At 34.7% G+C, this 25,199-nt stretch overlaps 1 protein-coding gene across 2 annotated transcripts in view; it reads left to right on the forward strand.

The window, feature by feature from the left end:
• Positions 1-25,199, forward strand: part of Stip1 (Stress-induced phosphoprotein 1) — a 205,291-nt gene that overhangs the window by 86,487 nt on the left and 93,605 nt on the right. For both annotated transcript variants that reach the window (XM_090398793.1, XM_090398792.1), the window contains exons 4-5: positions 4,853-4,994; positions 7,607-7,802. In XM_090398793.1, coding sequence (XP_090254919.1) covers positions 4,853-4,994; positions 7,607-7,802 — 338 coding nt within the window. The remainder of the gene's footprint in view (positions 1-4,852; positions 4,995-7,606; positions 7,803-25,199) is intronic.

Here is a 25,199-nt window from a genome sequence, read left to right on the forward strand (position 1 = left end):
TTACTTTAGATAAGCAGTTATATATAAATCGCTACCACACATGAGAGGTTATAAAGTCTTATCGAAATCAATTATGTATGTGGGGAAGGGTCAAGAGAAAAGTAGTCTATTGATGTTCTTTTTCAAGAACTGGTGATTGTAGTCTTTAGAGAATAGTTCATGGGGGAGAAGGCTGTTCCCATCGTGGACGGAATGAAAAATGAATGGGAATAGTAGATTCACTCAGTCTTTAGTTCAGCTGTAAAATGATGGGGAAGGGCACGTATGTTTTTTCTTTTAAGTCAGATTGTATCTTATTCATATATGCAAGTAATCTTGCTTCAAACATTTATCATTCTATACTTCATTGTTTTAATTGAGGCTTTATAAGTCAAAATATTAAATAGTTAAAAGATTAGGCATTATATTGTTTTCTGCTTTTCTCAGTTTTATAATATCCTTAAATATTTTAAAGTGGTTATATGTATAGGATACCCTCATCGTACAACATTAGGTTCTAGACCACCATTGTATAGCAGATTTTTGTCGTAAAGCAAATTATTTTTGATAAAATTTGTGTGTGTGTGTGGATTCATCTAATGCATGGGTGTCAAACATATTTGCAGCCCAGACAAACGTTTGCCAATGAAAGTGATTACTACATATAGACGTGTTGCATGCATTTCCTTTACACGCAGGCTAACCATTTCCCCGACTATTTCTACCAGCCGATTATATACTATCACATGCCAGTGCCACGTCTAGTCATCAGTCTTGTTTAATGTGCATAACAGGAAATATTTCGCTTTCGGTGAACAAGAAAAATAAGTTTATTTACATTACGCTTATTAATTTGTGCAGTTATTTAGTGTCTGGTAAGTTGATGTTCAAGAAAAAATATCAGTTTTTATTAAAATATTCTGTTATTTTATGTTAACAATTATTAATTTTTATCAGTCCTTTGTATTCAGCATGTCTCTATCGAAACCAAGTGATAGTAATAAACGAAAAATTGCTCATGAACATGTTTGAATAACAGAGGGGATAATGTACATCCTTGTCTCAAGCCAGATTTAATATTAAACCAACTTCCTGTACTTCCTTCAATTCTAACTACTGACTTACAACTCAAATAAAGACTAAGAATTGCTTGATATAATGCCCCATTGACACCATATAACTCTAAATTAGTTGAATAGCTTCTCTCTTGGCATCTTGTCATATGCCTTTTCCAAATCGACAAAATTTAAATACAGATCTTTGTTATATTCCCATGATTTCTCCACTATTTGTCATAAAGCGAAGATCTGATCCTGACAGCCTCTATTTGACCTGTATCCAGCTTGTACTTCCACAATGCTTCTCAACCGTTTCTAAAGTATACTAGCATATATCTTACCAGGAATACTCAGTAGGGATATACCTCTGTAATTCTCACATTCAGTTTTATTTCCCTTTTTATATATGGGTACTATGAGAGCTCTACTCCAATAATCAGTAATTCATCTCTCTGTCCAGGCATTCTGACCTATGCAGTGCAGCCATTTCTCAGGACATGGATTTTTCAGGACAATTCTTTTACACCATACTTTAGCATTTCTGGTCGAATATCATCTACTCCTGCTGCCTTTCCACATTTCAAACCTTTGATGGCTTTTTCTACTTCAAGTATGGATATATATTCCTTACTGCATGCCTGGTCAGTGTTTTTTATCACTGTGTTGTCACCACTGCTTGTTTCATTTATCAGTTTTTCAAAGTAATTACTCCATACTTCAAGAATATCTTTTTCTCCTGTTTTCATGTCACCTTTATCATCTCTAACTCCTTTTACAGCACTCTTTCCTCCATTCCTAAGTTTCTTCAACAACCTCCAGAATATTTTGCCGCCTTCTTGATATTTCATTTTCTGTGTTCTTGCCAAAGTCCTCCCATTACTTTTGTTTAGCTAGTTTTACACACTATTTAGCTTTCTTACATTTGTCTCTGTATTTTCTAAGAGCACAAGCTGATTTATTTGCCAGGAACTTTTGATATGCTTTCTTCTTTTCCTTCACTGCCTCTCTAACTTCCTGTGTCCACATGGAGTTCTAATTTTTCTATCCTTGCAGACAATTTCACCATGTGCCTCTCTATCTGAATCAATCGGTGCTTTCTTCAAGGCTTGCCACTGAATCTCCAAGGTTTGATTCCTGTTCTCAAACTCTGCCAGTTTTTTTCAATAATCTTTGTGTATTTTAGTCTACAGTTCACATCTGAGAGCTGCTCAACTTTTATTCGCTTTAAAACTTTCTTACATGTTATTCTTTTCAATATGAAATTCAATTTTATCCTGCTCAAGACTAACTAGTGATCACTTCCAATTTCAAATGCTCTGTACGCTCTGGTGTCCTGCACCAGGGAGAAAACATCACTATCAACAATAACATAGTCAATGAGACTTTTCTTATTCCTTGCTTCTTCTCTCCATGTGAATTTGTGCACATTTTTATGTTGGAACATGGTGTTAGTAATAACCATGTCCTGAGCAGAAATCCAACAGGTATTTCCCATTATTATTAGCTTTGCTGTTTTCTCCAAATTTTCCCAAAATATTTTTGTATGTCTCACAATCATTTCCTACTCTGCTATTTAGATCCCCAACAAGGACCAACTTTTCCTTTTTCATTGTCAGTTGCTTTTTCTAAAGCATCAAAAAATTCCTCCATTATACCTTAGTAGAACCTTCTGTGGGACCATAGGCAGAAATAAGTCTCATTGTCCAATTCCCCATTCTGATATTAGCCAACATTACTCTACTCGAGACTGCCTGCCATTTAAGAAGATTAGCCTCGTATTTTGTTTTGAATACTATGGCTATTCCTTCTTTTCCTTGATTGTCATTGCCTGAATATAACATTTTGTATTTATTGTTCAGAAAGGTCTCGCCAGTTTTTGTCTTTTTTGTTTCAGTCACCCCTATTATGGTACTTATTTAATTCCTCAGCTAGCTCCATTTCTTTGCCGTTCTTTGCCTTCTTATGTTGATAGTACTGATGTTTATCTCTGGATGTTGAGTTGTGGTGTGTTTTCAGATTTGTTCCAGTAGCTGACTTTTCACTGTTCGCCCTGGTTCCCTGGCGAAAACAACGGGGGCCTTGTTTAACTGTGTGACGCCGCTGCCGGCATGAAATTTCATCATGTTGTACCATCATTTTTTATTTTGGTTTAACCAATAAGAATACAATTTGGAGACTTATTTCCCTTCATAATTGTAAATAACTGCTCACACCGATAAGTACTTCCAAACATGGATATAATTTCATATGCGAATTTGAATATTTTTAAACCTGGCAGGTAAATATTTGTAAAATCCAGGCATGCCAACTTCACTGAATTTTGCCTTCAAATCTGAGTTGCACTGGATCTCAATTACCTCTATTTGCATTTGATTAGAGGGGTGTATAAATCCCAAAATTCCAGCCCATCCTCGTTCGTTCAGTATCCAGGTAGATACCCAACATGGAGCACTACGAGAAGGTGAGGATTGGACATTTCTCCGCATTCCTTTAAAGGCTATATGGAGGTCTCCTCATTTATACAGCTTTGACCCTTAAACACCCCTCTAATCAAATGCAAATAGAGGTAATTGAGATCCAGTGCAACTCAGATTTGAAGGCAAAATTCAGTGAAGTTGGCATGCCTGGATTTTACAAATATTTACCTGCCAGGTTTAAAAATATTCAAATTCGCATATGAAATTATATCCATGTTTGGAAGTACTTATCGGTGTGAGCAGTTATTTACAATTATGAAGGGAAATAAGTCTTCTGTCAGATCCAGAATTACCGACATTCACGTTGGATTAGTTTTGAAAGTAATCACTGCAACAAGATTTCCCCCGAAGTAGGAAAGGTAGTAGGAGAGAAGAGATGCCAAGTGTCAGGGAGAAAACATTAATTTTATCATTGTTCTTGTTCTTTTTTTATACTGTACTTTTCAAAATAAACCTGCATTTTTATGAAAATTGAAGTTTTTGTTTTTTGCAGCCCACATAAACTTAAACCTCGTTTATTTGGCCCGTGTTAGCCTTTGAGTTTGACATGCTTGATCTAATGGTTTAATAACATTTTTAAACAGGCATAACTGACTTAAAGAAAGCATTTATTACATTAGTTATACAAATGAAAATTGAGTAACATTTGAATGTTTTTTTTTTCTCTGCATATTTCTCTATGTGAGGCATGCCAGTTCTAAAATTTGCCTGATCGCTAAATTTAATAATTTTAATCTTAGTATTTAATGTAATAGGTTCACGAGTCTTCCTTCTTTTCACTGGAAGCAACAGTATCCTTCTTTTGATTTTCTCTGCATTATCAACAATAAAATGACATAATAAAATTATAAACAGTTTATAATTGAATCCACAAAACCTGTACATTGGTTGATTAACAGTAGTTTGAATGTCAGTAAAACTGCTGTGAGTGGATGCAAGGTGGTTGTAAAATGGAAATAGGTAATAATTGAAAATTTTCATATGAGCAGATAGTCATTAAGTGAACGCACTATAAGGCAGGGACCTTACTTTACACAGTAAGTTTTCCAATCTTCCAACTGTTTTCCAACCCTCAGATAGCCATACGTTCAGTTAACCAATCGTTAATAAGCCAGCTTGTCAACTGACATTTTTAATTTTAACTGTATTCACTTCCTTATATAACCTTAAGTAATTGGCTAGCATATTGATTTTCCTATGAAATGGATAATTGTGAGATATATATATATATAAAACTACAAATATCACTAAATATATATAAATGATTATATGCAAATGTATTCACTGGTTTTATTTATCATTTAATTGTAATTAAATATCCTGCAATATTTTGTTTAGGAAATAAAAATTTCCCTAATCCATTTGCTGATCCTGGACTTCTTATGAAGCTTCATAATAATCCAAAAACAAGGGATTTCCTTAAAGATCCAGAATATATGAAACTTATATGTGATCTACAGCAAAATCCAACAGGGATGACGTAAGTTATCATAAAAAAAATTTTTTTTTTCTTTATATTCTGAATGCAAAAGTAAATTTTTATATTGACAAATAAAATCATGTTTTAAGAAAATTAATATTTTTTTGGATTTCTGGATGAAGACTCTGAAAAGCAGTTATTATAGTAGTTGTAAAGTGCCCAATTTTTATTTTATGAACAGTTTCTATTTTTTGATAAGAGTCAGAATAATCCGTAACTATTTCATGATGAGGATTGCTAATAAAATAATTTGTATTTCAGTGCATAGATCCTTTCTTTTAGTGTTACACGGTGATCAGCATTCATTTTTGCAATTATGGATTCTACAACTGTGTTAAAATAACTTTTTATTATCCCGACATTTCGATCTTCATATCAAGATCATCATCTGGCGCATACATAAATATACAAGACAAGCTGTGTTACATTTCAAACTGAAAGCTAGAGAAACAATGATTTGATCACATGCTACTCACTGGCATGACCTCTAGTAAAAAAAAAAACTTTTTTTTTAAGATTTAGGATCCTGGATTTTCTACAGTCCTATTTATAGTTCTTAGAGAAGAAGGATTCGTAGGATGAATATATGCCTTCCATATGTATGGGATTTTTAGACCATCATTATTGTTTAGATTGGGTTGGTTGATAGTGATCTCACAGGCTTCCTTAAATTTGCTTTCATACCATGTTTTGGTGTGATGTAGACAACTAGTGCTTTTCCAGTCAATTCTATGTAAGGTGTTCAGGGCATGATCAGAAAGGCCAACTTCACCATAATTATTATATTTTATGTGTCATTTATGTTCTTTTTGTCTGATCAGAATTGTGCCTCCTGTTTCTCCTATGTATGGTATGTTGCAGGTGCAGTAAATACAGTATACTCCAGGGTGGGCCAGCAGAGGGAGTGGGTTTTTGGATGAGTTGTGTAAGCATTTTAATTTTGCAGGAGGTTTAAAGGTGGCTTTGAGGTTGTATTTTTGTAGTACTCTGTTTATTTTGCCTGATGTCCCTTTAATGTAGGGAATGGTTATAGTTTTATTGTAGTCTGGTTTGTCTTTGTTTTTTATTGAGGTCTTGTGGAGAATTTTGTTAATAGTGTTTTGGCTGTATCCATTTTTTTGAAAAGTATTGCTGATCACTTTAAATTTGTTTATCACTGAAGCAGATCTTCAGAGCCCTGTTTTTTAGGGTAATGATTACACCTAGTTTTTGTGTTCGATGGTGGTAGGAGTTTATGTATATATATTGGCCAGTTTGTGTGTGTGTGTGTGTGTGTATACACACACACACACACACACATAAACTTATGTGTGTGTGTAATCTAAAAAACAGGGCTCTGAAGATCTGCTTCAGTGATAAACAAATTTAAAGTGATCAGCAATACTTTTCAAAAAAAAAAATATGGATACAGCCAAAACACTATGAACAAAATTCTCCACAAGACCTCAATAAAAAAACAAAGACAAACCAGACTACAATAAAACTGTAACCATTCCCTACATTAAAGGGACATCAGATGAAATAAACAGAGTACTACAAAAATACTACCTCAAAGCCACCTTTAAACCTCCTCCAAAATTAAAAAGCTTACTCAACTCATCCAAAGACCCACTCCATCCGCTGGTCCACCCTGGAGTATACCATATTGACTGCACCTGTAACATACCATACATAGGAGAAACAGGACCCACAATTCCGATCAGACAAAAAGAACATAAACGACACATTAAATATAATAATTATGGTGAAGCTGGCCTTTCTGATCATGCCTGAACACCTTACATAGAATTGACTGAGAAAGCACTAGTCTACATCACACCAAAACATATGAACGCAAATTTAAAGAAGCCTATGAGATCATTATCAACCACCCCAATCTAAACAATAATGATGGTCTAAAAATCCCATACATATGGAAGGCATTTAATCGTCCCACAAATCCTTCCTCTCTAAGAACAACTATAAATAGGACTGTAGAAAATCCAGGATCCTAAATCTAAAATAACAACTTTAATACTAGAAAAAAAAAAAAAAATAGGACATCACTGTTTAAGAAAAAAATCTGTAAGAAAGAATGTTTATCTCATGTTGTAATTTATAAATAATTTTTTAAATCAAAAATAACAATTGTAATAATAGAAATAGGAAATCACTGTTACTGGAAGGAAAACTATCTGTAAGCAAGAATGTTTATTCATGTAATCATAGATTAAATCTAGCTTGAGGTAATTTTTTTTACTAGAGGTCATGCCAGTGAGTAGCATGTGATCAAATCATTGTTTCTCTAGCTTTCAGTTTGAAATGTAAAGCAGCTTGTCTTGTATATGCTCCAGATGATGATCTTGATATGAAGATCGAAACATCGGGTTAATAAAAAGAGTTATTTTAACACGGTTGTAGAATCCATAATTTCAAAAATCAGTGTATAGATCCTTCTCTCTTGAAGAAACCTGTATATCAAAGATAAACAGGTTTCTGTAACTGTAAAAAAGTATTCTGCCACTTTTTCAATAAACTGCGATATTCATTGTTTTCCCAAATTACTTCCAGAAAATCAAAAACAAATTTATACTTCCCAAGTATATCACTGTTTTTCAAAATATCTCTTATAGGCAATACTTAAAGGATCCACGAATGCTCACAACACTGAGTGTCCTGCTTGGTCTTGATCTTGAAAAGGCAACTGATGGCGAAGATGATGATGAGACAATGGATGAAAAACCAAATTCATCTGAATCATCATCATCAAAATCTGAAAAGAGAAAAGAAGAACCTATGGATGTTGAAGTGTCAGAAGAAAGAGCACAGGTCAGATTGTTTTCTCTGATATAACAATAATGATAATAACAAATTTTGGGTTGCTAAATATTTATTGTCAATAAGTGTCAAGATTTATGTTATTCTTTTGGTTTGAAAGCCTGAAGATGACAAGACAATGTATTGTTCCATTATCTTAATTGTTTCAGCAGTGCTTCTAAACAATCCAATCAAGCAATTCTGTTAAAATATGCAAATTTTTGTAAACAGCATTTCTAGTACTAAAATTTAATTTGTATTTTTATGCTTGTAATTGCTGTTGATCTTTACCTGCTGTTAGACTAGTTTCTTATATATCAGAAACCTCCTGACACAGCATAAAAAAAAGTAAGTTTCAAGTTTGGTTTCTCCAGATGCCAATTATTTTACCATTAGCTCGCTCATTGTACTAATGAATAGGCAAAAAGCTTGAATATTCCTGACACAATAATCATTACTGTGTCCAAGAATAACTAATTGGACACCACATAATGAACTCTTTGATATCTTCCAGAAAATTGGAACAACAGTCAATCAGATAATTTTATTATTATTATTTTCACCAGACCTCCATGGAATCAAACACTGTTACACATGCAGCCCATCAAACCATGCTTTAAACTCATTCATTATATATCTGCATTCACCAAAATGTCAGGCAACTCATTCCACGTACCAACAAGGAACCTAATCCTTATGCCCCTGCTCACATGCTCCTTATATAATTTTCAGGCATGCTTCTTGTTCAACCCTTTTCCCCATTCTTCAAAAAATTTCTTCCACATTAACTCGGTAACAGCCCTTTACCAACCTAATGTCTCAGTCATATCCCCTCTCTTCCTCCTATTCACAAGACTTTCCAAACTGCATTCCCTTAGTCAGTCTTCTCTGGACCCTTTCCAACATATCCTCATCATAAAAAATAGATGACCAAATCTCTGCACAATAATCCATACAAGCTCTGATCAAGGCCTTATACAGAGAAATCAGAACCTCTTTATTTCTACAAGTTTTTTTTTTCTTCATTTCTGCAGGAATCAAATTCCTGCAATGTGCCCTCAAGGGGTGTATCCAGAATATGATAAAATTTACATCATTACTAACTTCCTATCTACAAGTTTCCTCCAAATCAGTCTGTTACCTATCAAGACTATAACATTTTCAGATCTTACATTTCTGTCTCCTAAGGCAGTGCTTCCCAAACTTCTGGATGTCAGGGCCCCCTTTGCAAAAAATTAATATTTCATGGCCCCCCTTCGAAAAAAAATCGTAATAGAGAGATATATTATTATAATATTTATTGTATTTATATTCAATACAAAACATACAGAGCGAATATTGCAAAAATCAAATGCATATATTACATTTTTTGCCTCTTACCATTTGGTTCTGAAGATGATGCGGGCTGTTCTGGTAAAATATGAAATACTATTCTTTTTTTTTTAGTCTTTTCTGATTTTTTTTTTTTTTTATCAGCCACTTATCCATCTCAGGGTTAAATTTTTTAACATAGAATAGATCAAATAATATCACCACTTACCGATACTGGCACACCACAGACTGATAACATGAAATTAGTGAATATTACCTGAATAAGGTAATCCCCGGACTGGGAACATTTTTCTCTTTTGTGACTTTTCTCCCTTTAAGGTAATTAAGCCTAACGCGAAACAGACAGCAAAGGCAGGTTATTAAAACGTACATATGATTGGTGTGGTATTAACAAAATATCGTGCAACCGAAAGATAAAAGCATAGCTGACAATTGAGTTGAAATGCTAACTCTCTTCAACCGAATTCCATATGTGAAACTGCCATACCATTCATAATATATATATATATATATATATATATTACTTAGTTTTAACACTTTTACGAATTTTAACACATTCGGTTGAATTTTATTGCTGCCTTGGGAAATTGAATTCGCACACATCTAATTAATAAGAATAGTTTTTAGTTAGATACTGTGTTTGTCCATGCAACATATGGTTTTGTTTCAGTCTATACAGCATAGTTTCTGTATGAGGGGACATGTGATTCATTAATAAGTGTGTTTTTATCCCAGTTGTCTGTAATTCTAATTGCACTATTTGTTGAGAAATATATTACACAAACTCCTCATACCTTATTCACTGGCATAATAAAAGTACTTGTTTTTATTGCCTCTGCAGTATAGTGGCTGTTAAGGTGGGCATGTTGTTTACCACTGCAAGTAAGTTATTATCTCCCCACATGAAATTGTTTAAGCTTTTTTTCATGTGTGAAGTATATGCGAAACTTTTATTGGTAAATTTTACAGAAAACTAGCTCGGATAACACTGATAATATAAAACGAGTTTTGATATGTATATAAAGTCAATATCAACAGTCCCTGATTACGAACACGTGATGAAAGGGACAGGAAGATTTGGAGCTTCTCTGGAGAGCATTCGAAGTAAATACAATTAACCACTGCTGTGAAATGAAACATGAATAAGCAATAATTACTAATATTCATTAAGCGGCGAAATATGCAGGAATCAAAGTTTGTAAACCAATGTGTGAATTTTTCCATATTAAATATAAAAAATAACAAAAAAGAAATAATAAATAATAAGTTAAATACGTTTCTTTTAAAATAAAAAAATCTACTTAGTCTTAAAACATTTCAAATTTGTTTTCATTATTTCACCCCCCCCCCCCCCCCCCCCCAACAAAACCCACGGCCCCCAGTTTGGGAAACGCTGTTCTAAGGCACTTTTTATCATATCAATCAACCTATATCTTGGTCTTACCATGGATCTTTTTCCTACCAACCTCACAGAGAATGCTTGTTTTGCCAATCTTTCCTCTCCCATTCTATTTAAGTGACCATACCACCTGAGATTAGCTCTGCTAACGCATTCCTGGATGCTGACAATGTCAAGTTGTTTCCTAATATCCTCGTTTTTAATATGATATTGCCATTGATGCCATCTGTTCATGCTTATAATCTTTCTCAGGACTCTCATATCTGCGGTCTCCAGTCTTTGGTCAAGTATTTTACTTCTGACCCAGCTCTCAGATCCATAAGTTAAAACTGGTTTGAACACTGTCTTGTATACAGCTAATTTAGTGTTTTCTGACTAATTTCTCTCTTATTCCATATGAATTTATTCAATTGACTTCCCACCATACAAGGTTTGCTGATTCTGTTCTCTATTTCTATATTTAATTCATCATCTTCACTAAAATTCTTGCCTAAGGAGCTGAAATGTTTTACTTGTTCCACAGGTTCTCCGTTCACAACGCAGTTGATATTTTCAATGTTTCTGCTTATTTGTTATTGCTGACCTCCATACCATATCTATTACACCAGTTATTCGATTTAGTCAGGAAGTCTTGCAGACTTGTAGCAGATTTATTTAGAAGATTAACATCTCCAATTTTGATATCAGGTTTAACACCACTTTCCTTCATAATATGATCCATATAGATATTGAATAATAGAGGGGATAATGCACATCCTTGTCTGACACCAGATTTAACATTAAACCATCTTCTTGTATTCCTTTCAGTTCTAATTGCTTGACTTACAACTCAAATAAAGACTAAGTATTGCTTGATATAATGCCCCATTGACACCATACAACTTATTTCAATAGCTTCTCTCTTGGCACCTTGTCATATACCTTTTTCAGATCTACAAAATTTAAATACAGATCTTTGTTATATTCCCATGGTTTCTCAACTATTTGTCATAAAGTGAAAATCTGATCCTGACATCCTCTATTTGGCCTGAATCCAGCTTGTTCCTCACCAAGTTTTATTTCCAGAATTCTTCTCAACTGTTTCTCAAGTATATTTGCATAAATCTTACAAGGAACACTCAGTAGGGAAATACCTCTGTAATTCTCATATTCGGTTTTATTTCCCTTTTTATATATGGATACTATGTGAGTTATACTCCAATCATCTCGAATTCGTTCCTCTGTCTAGGCCTTCTGAACTATGCAGTGCAGCCGCTCTAAGACTTTTATACTTCCATACATGAGCATTTCTGATCTAATATCATCTACACCTGCTGCCTTTCCACATTTCAGGTTTTGATGGCTTTTTCTACTTCAAGTATGGATATGTATTCCAGGCGGCATGTCTTTTGAGTGTTTTTTACCACTCTGCTATCACTGCTTGTTTCATTTAGCAACTTTTTGGAGTAATTACTCCATACTTCAAAGATATTTTTTTCTTCAATTTTTATGTCACCTTTATCATCTCTAATTCCCTTTACAGCACTCTTCCTCCATTTCTGAACTTCTTCACCAAACTGAAGAATATCTTTCCACCTTCTTGATATTTATTTCCTATGTTCTTACCAAAGTCTTCCCATGACTTTTGTTTAGCTAGTTTTACACAGTGTTTAGCTTTCTTGCATTTGTGTTTGTATCCTCTAAGAACACAAGCTGACTTAAGTTTAAGGGAGATGGTAAATCCCATATTACTGCACAGCCGGGTACGAAACTCGGATCGAAATTCATCAAATCGTAGCGTTTCATGCCGAAAAAACAATCGGCAAGCACAAGTGTAAGTTATCACTTGGGAAGTACAACACCGCGGCAACTCGCAGCAAAGGTGGCACAAGCTCCGTCACTGTCAATACACATACCTCTAGTAACAAATTGCTAATGAATTTAGAAATTCGTTAGTAGAGGTATATGTAGGTTCTGTTCCACTTCAAACCTTGACATTCCAGGTCTACCTACTCACTGATGAGACCTCAAAAAAGGTTGAAACCGGACTGGGTAGTGACCTCATCTCATAATGTAAAACAGTAATACATCTCCTAGGAGCTGTGTTTTACATTATGAGAGAATATTAAGGACAGTGACGGAGCTTGCACCACCTTTACTCCGAGTTGCCCTGGTGTTGTACTTTCTAAGTGATTACTTACACTTGGGCTCGCCGATAGTTTTTTCGGCATGAAACTCTAGGATTCGATGGATTTCAATCCAAGTTTCGTACCCGGCTGTGCAGTGATACGAGATTTACCATCTCCCTTAAACTTAACTTATGTCACCGGTAAAATTGCCTTTTGGCTTGTTACAAGCCGACTTATTTGCCAGGAACTTTTGATATGCTTTCTTCGTTACCTTCACTGCCTCTTTAACTTCCTGTGTCCACCATGGAGTTCTGATTTTTCTATCCTTGCAGACAACCTCATCACATGCCTCTCTGGATGAATTAATCGATGTTTTCTTCAGTGATTGCTACTTAATCTCAAGGTTTGGTTCCTGTTCTCACTCTTTTATTTTTTCCTGAATAATGTTTGTGTATTTTAGTTCTACAGTTCAATTCTGAGAGCTGCTCAACTTTTATTCACTTTAAAACTTTCTTACATGTTCTTATTTTCAATATGAAATTCAGTTTTATCCTACTAAAGACTAATTGATGATCACTTCCAATTTCAAATCCTCTGCATACTGGTGTCCTACACCAGGGAGAAAACATCACTATCAACAATAACATAGTCAATGAGACTTTTCTTATTCCTTGTCTCTTCTCTCCATGTGAATTTGTGCACATTTTTATTTTGGAATAACCAGTCCATGTCCTCAGCAGAAATTCAACAGGAATTTGGAATTAATGTTAACTTTGCTCTTTTCTCCAAATATTTTTGTATGTCTGACAATCATTTCCTACTCTGCTATTTAGATCTCCAACAAGGACCAACTTTTCCTTTATCATTGTGTCAGTTGCTTTCTCTAAAGCTTCAAAAAATTCTTCCACTTAGAGCTGGTTCAACTAAGTAGAACCTTCTGTGTGACCATAGGCACAAATAAGTCTCACTGTCCAGTTTTCCAGTTCTGATATTTGGCCCTATCACTCTACTTGAGGCTGCCTGCCATTCAAGAAGATTAGCCTTGTATTTAATGTTGAATACTATACCTTCTTTTCCTCGATTGTCATTGCCTGAATATAACATTTTGTATTTATTGCTCAGAAAGATCTCACCAGTTTTTGTCTTTTTTGTTTCAGTCATCCCTATTATGTCGATCTGGTACTTATCCAGTTCCTCAGCTAGCTCCATTTCCTTGCCATTCAGGCTTCTTTTGTTGATAGTACCAATCTTTAATTCTGGTGATGTTGAATTGGGGTGCGTTTTAAAATTTGTTCTAGTAGCTGACCTTTTGCTGTTTGCCCTTGTTCCCTTGTGAAAACAACAGGCGCCTCGTTTAACCAGGTAATGCCTCCAGCCGGCATGAAATTCTGTCATGTTGTACCATCATTTTATATTTTGGTTTAAGCCAATAAAAATACAGTTTTGTCGGCTAAATCCCAAATTGCCAGTCCATCCTCGTTCGTTCAGTATCCAGGTAGGATACTGAACGAACAGAAGTTCAGTATTGAGGATTGGACATTAGGTCAGAATTTCTGCTCGGTTCCCAGCATTCCTTTAATGGCTATGTGGAGTTCCCTTCTCACTTATACAGCTTTGAAACTTGAGCACCCCTTTTCAAGAACTCTAGAAATTTATTTTCCTTATTCCCAAATACCTTCTCTTCATTCTAGTCTATACTTCTATAATTAAAATTATCATAATAATCACCCTCTCCTTGTTCACTAACCCAAATTTCTTATTTCTTTCTTCATCACCACCCTTGATCTATAGCAACATCTAAATAATCTCTTTCCATCAACCTCCACTTCACACCACACTGTCTCAAAACCATTGCTGCTGTTTCCCTTTTTCATGTCTATATTATGTGGACATAATTTCCGTGATATCATCAGCAGCACAAGGAGAGGGTGATTATCATAATAATCACCCTCTCCTTATTCACTAACCCAAATTTCTTATTTCTTTCTTCATCACCACCCTCCACATTCTCTGGTCTATAGCAACATCTAAATAATCTCTTTCCATCAACCTCCACACCACACTGTCTCAAAACCATTGCTGCTGTTTCCCTTTTTCATGTCTACATTATGTGGACATAATTTCCCTGCTATCATCAGCTGCACATACCCCTCCCTTCTTTTCCTTTCTATCCTCATGAAAAACACTATACCCTTCCATTTCTCTTCCTGGTAGGATATCATCATTAAAAAAGAAAACAGTCCTTTAAACTAAACGTATTTGGTCGTTTTATAATTAAGATACAAACTTATTTAATACTGACCATTTACAACCAAACTTACATTATAGCCTACCAGTTTCGCCAGCAAACTGTCTGGCTTTTTCAAGGTGTTTACGGAAAGACATAAAAACTAGTAAATGCAAATTGAAAGGAACAAAAAAAAACGTAAACCATCTAGTAGCTAAGGTTACACGTTCGCATGACAGAGAGGACTTATTGTTCTTATTCATTATCACGCATGCGTGTTTGTTGTAAACGTGTAATGTGATTATTGATTAGCTGTAGTTCAGATTGATTTAGAGGGAGGATCAGGTTTTTTCACGAACTGTTTAGGATTGCACCCTGGTTTCTGTTGAGATTTCTGCCGGTTATTAACACTATTGTGGCTTCATTAAATAAACAATGTCTGTAGTCGTCATCCAGATATGGCATGGAGCTGTTTTGCCACTCTATCGTGTGGTTAGATGTACAGAAATGATGTGCTAAGCCGGAAGAGATATTTCTGTTATGGTTTACCAACATGTTCTTTTAGTCTAAACTCCATGAAGTTTGTCCGATGTAGGCAAGACCACAGGAGCAAGGAATGTAATATACTCCTGGATATTTGTAGAATGGCACTTTACCTTTTGGGGATCATAAAACTTGTCTGATGCTGGTGGTTGGTTTGAAGACCACTCTGATGCTGTAGGCTCTTAGTATTCTGGCTATTTGATAAGAAATTGACTCGATGAAAGGGATCACTACAGTAGAAATGTGCTGGGAGTGCGATTCTTCTTGTCTGGGGTTGTCACTGTATAGATATTTTTTGATGATGTTTGGAGGATATCCATTTTGTGATAATGTGTTGGCTATTAGTGAGAGTTCAGTCTGTGTATCCTCCTCTTCTGATATAAACTTTCTGGCCCTATATTTCAACATGTGGATAATGCTCAGTTTGTGTGTCTTGTGATGGTTTGAAGTATAATGAAGATATCTTCCAGTATCTGTGGGCTTTCTGTAAATAGATAATTTGGCACTATTTGATTGTTTCTTTATCGAGATGTCTAAAAAATGCAGTTGGCTGTTGTTTTCCATTTCCAGAGTGAATTTTATCTTGCTATGTATTGAGTCGATTTTATCCACAAACGATTTTATGTTTTCTAAGCTGTCTTGCCATATAATGAAGTTATCATCAACGTATCTCCACCATATAGATGGTCTAGGGGAGATTGTGGAGAGAATTTCTTTTTCCAGCTTTTCCATGAAAAGGTCTGCACAAGATGGTGATAGTAGGCTTCCCATTGCTAGGCCTTCTAATTGTTGGTATATAGCATTGTTAACCTTGAAGAAATTAGATTTAAGGCAGTGTCTAAACATCTGTGTGATGTCTAGAGTAAAGAGATCTTGGATGATGTTTATTACCTCTTCTACTGGTACATTGGTGAAAAGGGATCCAACATCTAGACTGGCTAGCATGTCTGTTGGTGCAATCTTAATGACTTGGAGTTTATTTACAAAATGTTGACTATTCTTGATATAGAATTCTGTTGATCTTATTTTATTATTTAATAAGTTTGCAAGATGCTTTGCCAAAAGGTAGGTTGGTGATGATCTTCCATCAACGATTGGACGGAGAGGTATATCCTTTTTATGTATTTTAGGTGTCCCATATAGTCTTGGAGTGATAGGATGTGAGGATTTTAGTGTTCTCTTCACTTCTTCTGGCCAAATGTTACAATTTCTGATTACTTGGTTTGTTTCATTATGATTTTTTATTGTGGGGTCTCTGTGTAGGATCTTATAGGTGGAGTTGTCTGATAATAATACATTTAACTTATCATAATAATCTTTAGAGTTAAGCATAACTGTAGAATTTCCCTTATCAGCCTTTGTAATAATGATATCTTTATTTTTCTTCAAGTTGAGAATTGCCTTTCTATCATAAGGAGACGTGTTGAGAATAGGTTGTTTGGCTTTGGCTAGGATTATCGTACTTTTGAATCTAATAGTGTTGGCTACGTTTTGCAGTAGTGGATATAGATCTTTTTCAATTCCACACATGAAATCCATTTTAGGAATGTGTTTGGGCATAATCGCAAAGTTAAAACCTTTTTTGAAAATGTCAGATTCAGACTATGAAAGGAAAATAGTCCTTTCTTTTTTAAATACAAGTTATCTTGTATTTAAAAAATAACTTAATGAATCACAAATACATAATGGTTAATATTTTGCTGCCTCTTTTACTGTTAGATTACCACAGATGTAGTCAAAAATGGCTGGGCTATTTATTCAAATTTTTGTTGTAATTCATAAACTGTAAAGTAAACACCCTCAAAATAAAACAAAATTCATGTGTTCAAATAGAAGACATAATTCAGCTTGACATCTTAACAATATTCTGACCATTTTGTATGCTCATACTACCTATTGTTTTTTTTCTTATTAAGTCGGTAATGTTCTGTCACTAACATGTTAGATATTTTCTAATTCAAAATGAGTAAATAAGTTATTTTAATGATTTTATTTGAATTCATATATAAATAACTTCATCATCATCAAATTCCTGCCATATACCCTCAAAGGGTGTACAGGATATGATAGTACTACAAGAAAAAATTACATCATTACTAACTTCCTATCTACAATTTTCCTCCAAATCAGTCTGTTACTTGTCAAGACTCCAACATTATCAGATCTTATATTTCTATTGTCTAAGGCACTTTGTAGTGTATCAATCCACCTATATCTTGGTCTTCCTCTGGGTCGTTTTGCTGCCAACCTGGCAGAGAACACTTGTTTTGCTAATCTTTCTTTGCCCATTCTGTTTAAGTGACCATACCACCTGAGATTAACTCTACTAATGCATTCCTGGATGCTGACAATGTCAAGTTCTTTCCTAATATCCTCGTTTTTAATATGATATTGTCATTGATGCCATCTGTTCACGCTTATAATCTTTCTCAGGACTCTCATATCTGTGGTCTCTAGTCTTTGGTCTTCTGACCCAGCTCTCAGATCCATAAGTTAAAACTGGTTTGAACACTGTCTTGTACACAGCTAATTTAGTGTTCTGCCTAATTTCTCTCTTATTCCATATGAATTTATTCAGTTGACTTCCCACCATACCAGGTTTGCTGATTCTGTTGTCTATTTCTATATTTAATTTACCATCTTCACTAAAAATAGTGCCTAAGTAGCTGAAATGTTTCACTTGTTCCACAGGTTCTCCATTCACAACACAGTTGACATTTTCAATGATTCTGCCTATTTTCATTGTCTTTGTCTTTTTATTGCTCACCTTCATACCATATCTATTACAACAGTTATTCAATTTAATCAGAGAATCTTGCAGACTTGTAGCAGATTTATTTAGAAGTATAATATCATCCGAATAAAGCAAAGAACTGACATTAACATCTCCTTTAATATCATGTTTAATACCACTTTCCTTCATAATGTGATCCATATAGTTAATGAATAACAGAGGGGATAATGTACATCCTTGTCTCACACCAGATTTAACATTAAACCATCTTCCTGTACTTCCTTCAATTCTAACTGCTGACTTATAACTCAAAAATAAAGACTCAGTATTGCTCGATATAATGCCCTATTGACATCATATAACTGTAGTATATTGAATAGCTTCTCTCTTGGCACCTTGTCATATGCCTTTTCCAGATCTACAAACTTAAATACAGATCTTTGTTATATTCCCAAGATTTTCAACTATATGTCGTAAAATGAAAATCTGATCCTGACATCCTCTATTTGGCCTGTATCCAGCTTGTTCTTCACCAAGCTTCTCTTCCATAATCCTTCTCAACCGTTTCTCAAGTATACTTTGCACGTATCTTACCAGGAACACTCAATAGAGAAATACCTCTGTAATTCTCACATTCAGTTTCATTTCCTTTTTATATATATATATATATATATGGGTACTATGATAGTTCTACTCCAATCATCTGAAATTCATCCTGCTGACTATGCTGAACTATGCAGTGAAGCCACTGTAAGACTTTCATACTTCCATACGTGAGTATTTCTGGTTGAATATCATCTACTCCTGCTGCCTTTCCACATTTCAGGCTTTTAATGGCTTTTCTAGTATGGATATGTATTCCAGATGGCATGTCTTTTGAGTATTTTTTACCACTGTGCTATCACTGCTTGTTTCATTTAACATCTTTTCGAAGTAATTACTCCATACTTCAAGTATATCTTTCTCTTCAGTTTTCATTTCACCTTTATCATTTCTAATTCCTTTTACAGCACTCCATTTCTGAGCTTCTTCAACAATCTCCATTTCCTCCATTTCTGAGCTTCTTCAACAATATCCAGAATATCTTGCTACCTTCTTGATATTTATTTTCTATGTTCTTATGACTTCCCATGACTTTTGTTTAGCTAGTTTTACACAATGTTTAGTTTTCTTACATTTGTCTCTGTATTCTCTAAAAGCACAATCTGACTTATTTGCCAGAAACTTTTGATATGTAAATAATAATATTTGGTTAACCGATCAAGTGTTGATCAATTTTATTAATTAACTAGACCAACTAGTTTCACCACACTAATCTGTTGGCTTCTTCAGGGCACTTACATATAGGTTTAAACACTCTCACAATTATGCGTAACTGCAAAACTGACTAGAATAATTACAAATAAAATAGTATCGAACGTGAGTGAAACACGTATTGCGTGTACAAGATCAGCTAGCTGTTGCTGAGGAACCTTCTGTAGTTTGTATTAAAGTTCATTTCTTCCGTTTTTAAAGCTCTGATTAGGGTTTTCCATATCTCTGGGAGTATTAGGCCTTGATTTCTGTTAAGGTTCACAGTAGACCGGACGACTGTGGCTGCTTCTTTGAACATTCTTGAATGATAATCTTCCTCTAAGTAAGGGGAACAGCACATATCACATAAACTCAGCATTATACACATGTTAAAGAAAAGAGCTATTTGCATCACAACGGACAACAAGACCCTTCAAGATGAGTTAAAATTTATTTCCAACAATCTGTACTTGAACGGCTATCCAAGAAGACTAGTCAATAAAATCCTTTTCTCTGAACCACTACAAAGAGAACAAGAAGAGATTCAATATATAAAAACGATTGCAATTCCGTATGTAAGTGGCATCTCCAACAAGCTCGCCAATCTCCTCAAACAACACAAAATAAGAGTAGCATTTCAGCCTATAGATACTATTCGTAAACTACTAAGATCTCCAAAAGACGACCATCCTTTCTACAAATATGCTGGAGTCTATAATATTCCATGCTCATGTGGCTCTAATTACATCGGACAGACTTCGAGAAGCCTCGAAATCAGGCAAAAGGAGCACATTTGCTATTCAAAACAACAGATAGGACATTTCTGGCCTATCGTCTCATTTCTCCACAACTAACCATGTCATCGAGTGGGACAAAAGCTGTTCCCCTTACTTAGAGGAAGATTACCATTCAAGAATGTTCAAAGAAGCAGCCACAGTCGCCCGTTCTACTGTGAACCTTAACAGAAATCAAGGCCTAATCCCAGAGATATGGAAAACCCTAATCAGAGCCTTAAAAATGGAAGAAATGAACTTTAATACAAACTACAGAAGGTTCCTCAGCAACAGCTAGCTGATCTTGTACACGCGATACGTGTTTCACTCACGTTCGATACTATTTTATTTGTAATTATTCTAGTCAGTTTTTATTCTTGTCAGTTTTGCAGTTACGCATAATTGTGAAAGTGTTTAAACCTATATGTAAGTGCCCTGAAGAAGCCAACAGATTAGTGTGGCGAAACTAGTTGGTCCAGTTAATTAATAAAATTGATCAACACTTGATCGGTTAACTAAATATTATTATTTACTAATTTATGATCAAGAAAACAACCTTCATAACTTTTAATATGCTTTCTTCTTTTCTTTCACTGCCTCTTGAACTCCCTGTGTCTACCATGGAGTTCTGATTTTTCTATCCTTACAGACAACCTCATCACATGCCTCTCAATCACATGCTGAATCAATCAATATTCTCCTCAGGGCTTGTCACTGAATCTCCAAGGTTTGGTTGCTGTTATCAAACTCTTTCATTTTTTCTTGAATGATGTTTGTACATTTTAGTCTCTATAGTTCACATCTGCGAGCTGCTCAACTTTTATTCACTTTAAAACTTTGTTACATGTTCTTGTTTTCAGTATGAAATTCAGTTTTATCCTGCTCAAGATTAAATACTGATCACTTCCAGTTTCAAATCCTCTGTACACTCTGGTGTCCTGCACCAGGGAGAAAACATCACTATCAACAATAACATAGTCAATGAGATTTTTTTTTATTGCTTGCCTCTTCTCTCCATGTGAATTTGTGCACATTTTTATGTTGGAACATTCTGTTAGTAATAACCAGTCCATGTCCTGGGCAGAAATCCAACAGGAATTTGCCATTATTATTAGCTTTGCTCTTTTCTCCAAATTTTCCCAATATATTTTTGTATGTCCGACAATCATTTCCTATTCTGCTATTTAGATCCCCAACAAGGGTCGACTTGTTCATTTTCATTGTGTCAGTTGCTTTCTCTATAGCCTCAAAAAATTCCTCTACTTCTACCTTAGTAGAACTTTCTGTGGGACCATAGGCACAAATAAGTCTCATTGTCCAGTTCCCCATTCTCATATTTGCCCACATCACTCTACTTGAGACTACCTGCCATTCAAAAAAGATAAATATTGAAGTATGAATTTGACTGCAGTTTTCATTTTAAAGTATTATCCATTCAGATATTCTTTTAATACTTTTATAGCGCTGTTTATCAGAATTGGCATCAGTAATTCCACCACCTTCTTGCAAATTCATCCAAATGCATGTAGTAGTTAACCAGCACCCTCTCACAGTTCAACTCCAAACCCACAGAACAAATTTCTCTTCTTTTTCATTTATCCCTTCCACTGCTGCCCACTGCAACAGTCTTCCACCATGTTTTCCAAGGAATACAACCCACAGCTTTCCAAATCAAATTTGATTAAGTTCCTTATCTCCCATCCGTGGTATTGACATATTATAGGTTGACTAATCTATCATGGATGAATCTACATAAAAAATAAAATAAAATAAAATTGATTTATTCAGTTTAGGGCATTAGTTTTAATCCATTTTGTTTAGAAGATATTGTTATCTATTTTATTGAATAAACTTTTGTGTTTTTGTAAGAGTATCTCCTTTTGGTTGATGCAGTTTTGCATAAAAAATTATGCATGGTGTGCCTGAGATGATTTCAGCCTATTCTTGCCCATCAGCATGTTCCATGATTTTTACTTCGGATACTTGTTTGTCTGATATCTTTGTAATCTATATAAAACTCACTCATCCTGTCTTTAATCTCAGGGAAAGACACAGAAGCAACTTGATCTTGTTACCCAGTGATATGTGACTTTTGTTTAGTAGCAACCATCTTTAATATTGTAACTGAACACCAGTTATAATATTATGACTGTGGTTATAAATTTTGAGGGAAAGATGACTGACACTGTCCATATATTAAAAACAGTGCTTCTGATTGCTTTGGCTAATATTGCTGATTGCCATGAGAATATTCTATTTTAAATTACTTATGTGTAGTATTTGGTATGTGTTAAAGTTTTGGTTAAGAGATAAGATAGCCCAAATTTGGGAAGCATTAATCCCATTAATGGAAAGCATTATCCCACATCTGCAAGTCAATGATTCTGCTTTGTCAATGACATTTTTGTTTGAAACACTTCAAGTTAGAAAAATTAGAAATATGTCATATGCATATAACATTATCCTGAATGATTTCTTAAGAAAGAAAGGAGTCTATAAATTTGGTAGTGAAAATTATTAAAAGAAAGAATAATAAAACATCCATTTATTAGAAATAGATATTTGTTATATTTTATTTTAATAAAGAATTATTTGATTTTCAAGCAGTGCTACATCTCTCTCTCTCTCTCTCTCTCTCTCTCTCTCTCTCTCTCTCTCTCGCACACACACACAGAGGAAAATTTGAAATAATGAAGTATAAAAGTTCTCTGAACATTGCATTTATGTCATTTGTTTTCTAATCTTCAGGTGCAGTATAGGTAATTTGTGAGTTGTTAAGCACACTAAAAAGAACAAAAATAAAATTAAGCTTTTGGAATAATTAAAGAATTCTATTCTGAAGACATTATCTTCCTACCTTTGGATAACTTTATTCAGTAGTGGATTCGCTTACATGTTTTCAAACACTTTAAATCTACATTTGAAATAAAATAAGACAAATGGAAAAAATAATAATTCCACCAAATTTGGTGGAATTTGAAACTAATTCTCTCATGGAACATTGCTATAAAGTTGTGAAACCTTGCTTCACTGTCCAAATCTGAATAGAAATAATGGATTGAAGTTATCCCTTCTATGGAAAATAGTTCTATTGTAGTCATTCAGTTGCTGTAGTCAGTAAATAGAGCCTTAGTGTATTTTAGACCATACCTCTGTCATGTCATGTACATCACATGTTTTGATTGTTGAATTGGAAAGTCATACTGAAAATGCTCTAGATACAATGGTGAAAAATTTTATGCTTAAAACTGTCTTGTAAGTTATTTCATAATTGATAATTGTTTTGTTAGAATAACTTCTCAGCGTTATCTTGACCACAGCAAGAAATCAGTTTTGTGGTTGGTTAACTGAAGATATACTTACATGGTGCTGCACCAGAGGTCATTCAACACACTGATCCATTCACCAGTTGGTTATTTGATAGATAATTCAGAGATCACTTCTTGCATCTGTTAATAGTGTAGTTCTGTTTAATAAAATTCAAAAACCAGAACTGCTTAAAGTGGTTCTTGTTTAGTTTTGTTTGATTAATCAGATCTTCATAGCTTTAATCTTTTTTTTTTATGCTTATGTAGCTTCCTTCTCTCCAGTCTCAGTGAACAGTGTCTTCTAATCAGCATATTGATTAGAAGACATTGTTTGCAAGGAACCTGAGATATAGGTTATGATGAGAGATGGGATAGCAGGTAAACTGCCTTTTGGAGATGTTAGAAGTTTTTTTCACTTGGTTAGACTATAATAAATTAGTTTAATCATTTATCCAAGTGTAAGCAAACAAAGTTTGCACCTGAAGTATCTTCAGGACTGAGGCAACTTGTGGTAAAGGTGGACCAAGCTCTCTCATCCCTTGTCTTAGTATCTCCCATAATGCAAAGCACATCTCCTTGCAGACATATATAATGCTATGCATTATGGGAGGGGCCACTATCCAGACCAGTTTCAACCTTTATTGAGGTCTCGTCAGTGGGAGCCAGACTCGGAAGTGGTGATACTAATATGGAAGTAATGGAGAAGTCATATTTACCTATACGAGTTGCCAAAAGTGTCTCACATTATTAAATTACTCGGATTTAGAGAAAGATGTTGGAAAGTTTTTCACTTGGTTAGACTAATAAATTTAGTTTAATCCTTTATCCAAGTGTAAGCAAACAAAGTTTACACGTGAAGTATCTTCAAGACTGAGGCAACTCGTGGTAAAGGTGAACCAAGCTTTATTATAGTCTTTTGGAGAGAGAGAGAGTGCAAGATAGTTGCTAACTTTCAGGTATGGAAAGAGACCAAGTTGATTTACAGAACACAGATGCATTGACTTATAAATACCTTTTGACAAGTGGAATGGAATTCCTGAGAATATCCTTTTGGGATGATGGCCATGGTTGTTTAATACCTTGTCTATAAGTTGGGAGTTATAGCCATTGCAGAGATGTGGATTTAATATGATCATGTTGTAAAAGTGCTTCTGTGATGTACATGTAAACTCGATGAATCAGTTTTGATGGTGTCTCAGACTTCTGAGAGGCATGGTGGGATATAGTATTAGTGTGCCTTCCTTTTGGTTTTCTTTCTGTAGACTGTCATCTGATTGTCTTAGGATCAACAAATCTAGAATTTAAGACTAGTTTGGTTTCTTTTTTTTTCTAGAGTAAACTGGATATTTTGGAGGACACTGCTCATCTGATAAGAGTTTCAAACAAAAATGTCATTGACTTGTAGATGTGGGCTAATGCTTCCCATTAACGAGGATTAATGCTTCCCAAATTTGGGGACAGTCTCATGCACCCAAATTTGTTGAGGAATAACCTTTCACATTTATATTTGCTGCACTGTAATAGAATGGCCTTTTTTCCAAGTGTATCCTGTGGTGGGTGTCCAAAGCATGGTCTGCAAGTTGGTGGAACCAGATGTAATCCTTGTGTTCAGAAATTCTGATACTGACTGTTTGGCCCTAGTAGGACAGTTTGCAACAGCAAGAGACCTGGTAGGTGTAGGGGAAAGTTACT

This window comes from Typopeltis vanoorti, chromosome 10, assembly GCF_054136105.1.
Source record: "Typopeltis vanoorti isolate ZY-2024b chromosome 10, IOZ_Tvanoo_1.0, whole genome shotgun sequence".
NCBI lineage: Eukaryota > Metazoa > Arthropoda > Arachnida > Uropygi > Thelyphonidae > Typopeltis > Typopeltis vanoorti.